Below are 6419 nucleotides of genomic sequence, written 5' to 3'. Positions count from 1 at the left end.
AGAGAAAAAAACAACCTAACATTGGGATAAATTTGTTAAGAAAAGTTTGGACGATATTCATAACAAAATTTAAAATTTGGATCAAATTCATAACAAATTTAAAACTAAAATATGAGGTCATGAAATTGTTAGCTTCTAATAACATTTTTTGGGGTTTATTGGTAACTTAAAAGACAAATTCTCATGTCTTTTGCAAAACAACATTCGATTTAATTTTTGTTTCACTTTTTTGACATTTATCATTTGAATGATGACTAAATGAGCTTTTTTGTCATTGTATTATAAAATACAAATTTCATAACATTCATCAATCTTAATGACATTCATTGATTCAAATGTGATAAAATAGGTAAAGAGTTGGTGACTTAATATATTAAGCCAATCTTTTTTTGCTTACCACATTAGTTCATTATACCCAAATAAAAAAGAAACTACATATACACACATTAAATCATTAAGCTTTAAGTAGAAACAAAATATGGCCCAAGTGTTGTTTCTTTCATGGATTCAACAATTTAGGCTTCTAAAGATCATTTTATTCACACAAAACTTGATAGGAACAAATAAAAAAACAAACCCTAAAAGACCATTTCATCAGCATCATGATCTTCCTAAACATTAAAACCACACATACAAAAAAAAAAAAAAAAAATCTATTGAGATGCAACAAGTTTAACCATAGCCAATGCATCAATAGCAGACAAATTCTCTTGGCAAAAGTTTTGCCATTTTTCCTTTTCCTTTTCTTCTTCTTCTTCACTCCCTTCCTCCTCCATAACCACCTTATGAATCACCACCACCACACCTCTAGCCGCCTCTCTTGCTTCCGGAAGCCTGTCTTTCAACAACTCAGCCGCCATTTGCACCAACAGCACAACCCCATAATCCCTCATCTCTCCAACATCCTAAAACAATACAAAACAAATCAATTAATTACAAAATAGCCAATTAAAAGAAAGTGAAAAGAACATTCTATTTCGAGTCTTTTTTTGGTGTACCATTTTTGAGACACAATGAGAGATTGAAACTGCAGCTTTTGCCCTGACTCTCATGTTTCCATGGCTGACATAGCCTTTGAGCTTGTGGAGTAGAGGGATTGGAGCTATAAAAGCCACCATTGTTTTCAGTGTTCTCTCTGCTTCTTCACACACAAACTTTTTATCCTGTGAAGCTTTTAACAGAAGCTGCAGCATCTGTGAATAAGGAGTTTAAAGGGTTTAAAATGGAGTTAAATGCAAAAAGACTCCCATTTCCATCATCTAAGTCATACCATTTGGTCAACGGCATCACAGGTAGTGGACTCGAGCAACTTATCGCCATATGATTTGAAAAGATCAGAAGCAGCCATAATAGAAGTTTTGCACAAAGCGCTTCTTGGATTCTTCATTGCCTTCACTAAAATCAACAAAACCTTTTCCCTGTATTCATACAAAGACACCACATGTTAGTAAACTCCACAAAATCGTTTTCTTGTGTTTAATTACAGAAAAAAGAAGTATTGATTTCTACATACAAGATCGGGAGCAATAAAGTGGAGTGAAACAATGCCATCCGCCTAACATCATTTAACGAATCACAAATCTTCAGCCAATCCTTGGACTCCAGTCCTTCAATTAGGCCCTGAGTTCATAAAAATCAGAAAAAAATGAATCAATTTACACAAAATCACAAATGGGTTATGAGACTATCGCACAAAATCACGAACTGGGTTCTTGATATAGATCTAGTTTTCATGGAACTAAGACACACGTGTAACTGGAAATTAACAGATCAGAAATGGAATTCAGATTTTCAGATGAGATGGAACTGAAACGGAAAGATATTTACCTGGAACTTGACATCAGGGTCAGAAAGGGGTTTTAGATCTTCAGAGGAGACGTAATCAACAGAATCAACAGCAGGGGCAACAGGATCAAGAGGAGCTATGTTTTCGTCATTAACATTCGGATCTACAGGCTGTTTAGGTTTAGGGTTATGTTTTGCGATGGAATTCGTAACTTTAATAGCCTTTTTAGGGCGTTCAGGGGTTAAGGGCAATGTATTATCGAGAGATCTAAGCGCCATTGGAGCAGAGTGAAGTTGTGGACTGTAAATTTGAGAGAGAGATTTTGAAGGGTTTCTTTGAGGAGATGAGATTGAATGGAAAGAATGGTGGAGGGTTGAGATTTTGTTGATGGGATTTGGGGCAACGGCTTAAAATTTTGAAATGCGTTGGAAGGAAAAAGGTGCTGATGATTTTGTAACGGTCATATTTCATTATTCACAGGCCTGGTTCAATCATATATTGGGCCCAAAAAATAATAAAAAAACCTTTCACATTCATAAAATAATAAAAATTCAAAAACCAAACATACCATTTACAAAAATAATTAATAATACTATTTACATCAATTTTATTTAATATATTATTATTTTTCTTCGTTCAAATTAGTTTTAGTTTCATGTTTATTTAAACTAACATCATGTTCATTTAAAATCAAACTTTTAAATAACATCAGGCGTAAGCTTGGCGGTAAGCCTAAGACATGACGAACTTTGACGAGTCATGACATTTTTCAAGGGTGATAATTTTATATATATTAAAAAATATAAATCCTAAAATTATATCAAAGTAGGTTATAACCCGTAGAAACCATGGTTAAGAAAAAAAATATACATATAAAGGGAAAGTAATGTTTTGGGGAGCCATTGAGTATGTAAATATAAAACAAAGATAAGTATGTCGAATTAGAATATCACTAAAAACATTAAAAAATGTTGTTTTTTACATACAAAACCAGTAAAAAAACGGAGCTTGTTACAATCGAAAATAGTAATAGCAATATACTTTAATAGCAACATAATTTCCAATAAAACAATAATTGAACACACAACTACACATAAGCAGTAATAGAAACATATTTTCCCTTAAAACAATAACAACAATATTAAAATATATGCCATACTTAGTAAAATATATTTATTAATAAAAAATTAAAATAGATTTTGTATAACAGGTTGGAACAGTTTGTAATTTTGTATGACACATTTGAAGAGTTTGTGACGAATTTTGTCCAAACTGTAAATTTGATTCCACATATTGACCAAACTTTTTAGAAAAAAATGGATAACCATCTATAGGATCACTTGACATACAGACATTGCATTCACTACCTATCATGTATGTAACTTTTCATGAGCAAGCAAAATTTCCAAAACGAATGCCAAGCTTACAATTCCTTATTTCTTAACAGAAAAGTATAATTTATCTTTTAAACTTGAGATAAATTCCAAATACTGTTTTGATTTTTTTATAGATGCAAACAATAATCATCAAATACCAATTTTACAATTCCCAAATGAAAAACTTTCTTTGAGAATGACCAAAATGCAAGGCAATAATCATCAAAACATATGAAGGCAAATTAAGAATATTTTTAACTGAGCTCTTTAAATTAAAGAATAGTATTTAATAATGATGTTTTATGTAAACTAAAGATAGGATAAAAGAAAATGCAGGATTATGATGTCGGCAATTTTATGTATTCAGAGCTCAATGTTATATTTAGAAGTCCAATATAACTTTTGAGCATACTCTCAATCCTGTCTAAAGGCTGCAATTGTTATTTACAAAATTGTGTTATTAGTTTTGACATGTAAACCATATAATTTTCCACTAAAATATAGAAATGTAGATATATACTTGATAATGTGGATCCTGATATGGATTAGAAGTCAAGACCTGCAAAATACATTTAGTAAAAGTTAAGTAAACCAAAGGAAGATATTATACCATGATAAGGTAGAATACATACATTTACACCACCCATCATTGAAGTACAATGCATTTTTAAGGAAAACATCCATAGAACAAAGCTATAATTTAATAGAATTTTCAAATTTCAAGGCCTCAATAAAAAAATTGAACGTACATTGTTGTAAAAGAAAAAAAATAAAAGTTTAATCCCTAAAATTTAATAGGTTCTAGAGGATTTTTACCAATTTTCATTGCATGTATAAGAAAACCAATATGTAAAATGCCTAAATTGTAAAAAAAAAACATATTTTTTCCTCATAAATTCAATTAATAAACAAAGGCAACAACATTTAATGAAATGTAAACATTACCCGTACATGGTATGTGTATGCTAAAACCAGATTACGTACTTAAGCTTATTGTTAAGAGTGCAAGGGCGTTTTCGTAATATGTGATTGCTTCAACAACCTCATGCAAAATCATACAAAAATTCAACACATTAAAATGGAATTACATCAAACCAAAGTAAAGAAAATGTTATAAACCATGCAATCAAAAAGACGTCCAAGTGTTTGGACGTGTAAATTTCGTCCAACATGCTCAATCATACTCTTTTTACCACTTTGCAAATTACGTCCAAGTGTTTGGACGTGTAAATTTCGATGATCGAAAATCTAAATAGGTAAAGTAAAATATGATTGATCCGAATTAAATTCTACTTTTAGTAAACTAAATAAGTTAAGCAAAAACAATTACTATAAAAAAGATTCAAAAATCATCTAAATATATATGTAACTAGAAGTTGTAAACTAACCTGCGCTCAATGATGCAGAAAATTTTGTATATGTACATAAGTCAAAACATTATTTAGCATAGGATTGTGTTTTAATTACACAAACAGGTAGTCAGGTACACAAAGTATTATATACTTGTGTTGTAACACGCCTTTTAGAACCAAGTTTAAAATAATATTTTCTTCATTCAAGTTAGTGACATCTTCATTAAATTAGGACTCAATGCTTTTTAAAACTTATCCATATATCATTTTTGAGTTTATATAAAGTTTAATATTGCAAAATAAAATCAGCAATAAAATTCAGAACATAAAACTTTGGATTATACAATTACATACAAAAATCTACAAACATATTGCATTATTGAGTAAAAAATCTGCAACATTTCAGCCTGAAAGAATGGAGTTTAGATTTCAGAAATCTGATATACAAACAAAAGCATAAAACCAAAATTAGAAAGTTTGATACTTTATTTGAGTCGTTGATCAGAACAGACAATGAGAAACAAAAAAACAATCACAAATAAAAAAGCTTTGAATAATCAAACCATACCTCAAATACACACCTGATGTATGTATAATCTCATAAATTGAATATCAGAAGCTTTGATCAAAATCTTGGACAATATCATAAATCCAAAATAATTCAGGCTCTAAAAGAGTGGAGTTCAGATTTCTGTAGTGATATACAAAAAAATTATAAATAAAAATTAAAAGGTTTGAGACTTTCCTTGAATCTTTGATTAGAATAAACAAACAAAAAATCATAAATAAAAAACTTTGATCAAACAATACATCAAATTCGTGTCGGATGCTTGTCAAGAACACAAATAAAAAATCATAAGCTTTAATGATATGCTTGTAAAACAAAAACCAATCAAAAAGTGTGTGTAATCAAAAATCAATTGAAGGGGGAAACAAGAGAATCGAAATATGAACAAAGTGATCATGATACTTTAATGTGTCTCTTGATGTATATAAGGCAACAAGGCATGATTTAGAATAACTGATTCACATGATTCATGAGGTGTCGATTCGCGCCACATTGTGTGTAATTATCAATTTGTAACCCTAATTCCCGCTCACTGTTATGCTTAATTGCATGATGTGTTCCTAGTAGCATTCCATTTAGTTTCTTGGGTTGATCTAAAATTGAGTTAACTTGGTTAGGCCCTTAAGAAACATATGCATGAATTAATATTTTTATATAACCCATAAATTTCATTTTTTAATTACGTAATTAAAAGCCAGTAGTCTAAAAACATCAATAGTATCAATACATGTCATAATGAAAATCAATATCCAAAACATGTCACAAGAAAACAACATCAGAGTACAACTCCCAAAGATCTCATGTGCGGAAAATCATAGTGTGATGCGCTGCGATCATGCTGGCTCCTTTCCTTTCGAAGAAGAAGTACCTGAAACCAATACTGAAAACCATAAGCACAAAGCTTAGTGAGTTCCCCCATCATACCACATACCATACAATAAACATACTGCCTAGCATATCTCAGTGCTGGACTACCCCTTCGGTCCCTCTCAACCGGTTACCACCGAGCATATCTAGGTGCCAGCCTACCCCTTCGGTCTCTTTCAACCAGTTACCGCCTAGCATACTTGGGTGTTGGTCTACCTATTTGGTCTCTTTCAGTCGGATACTGCCTAGCATATTTGGGTGATGGCCTACCCCTTTGGTCTCTTTCAACCGATTATGGGGTCTATTTCATCCGCTACCACTACCACATAATATCCTAGCATATAAGCACATAAATCACATACTACCTAGCACATCTGGGTGCTTGCCTACCCCTTCGGTCTCTTTCGACCGGTTAAAGGGTCTACTTCACCCCCTACCACTACCACATAACATACATGCACATAAATCTC

General features: G+C 31.6%; 1 protein-coding gene across 1 annotated transcript; it reads right to left on the bottom strand.

Annotated features, from left to right (window-relative positions):
- Positions 1 to 466: 466 nt before the first annotated feature.
- Positions 467 to 2195, bottom strand: LOC111895027 (uncharacterized). Its single transcript, XM_023891116.3, has 5 exons — positions 1828 to 2195; positions 1514 to 1620; positions 1271 to 1418; positions 999 to 1193; positions 467 to 905 (listed from the first exon to the last, which is right to left on the bottom strand). The coding sequence occupies exons 1-5, from the start codon at positions 2062 to 2064 to the stop codon at positions 654 to 656; spliced, it is 939 nt and encodes a 312-aa protein (XP_023746884.1). The 5' UTR covers positions 2065 to 2195; the 3' UTR covers positions 467 to 653.
- Between the last annotated feature and the right edge of the window lie 4224 nt (positions 2196 to 6419).

The sequence above is a fragment of the Lactuca sativa genome, chromosome 5 (assembly GCF_002870075.4).
Source record: "Lactuca sativa cultivar Salinas chromosome 5, Lsat_Salinas_v11, whole genome shotgun sequence".
In the NCBI taxonomy this organism is placed as follows: domain Eukaryota; kingdom Viridiplantae; phylum Streptophyta; class Magnoliopsida; order Asterales; family Asteraceae; genus Lactuca; species Lactuca sativa.
This window is presented reverse-complemented; position numbering and strand designations above follow the sequence as displayed.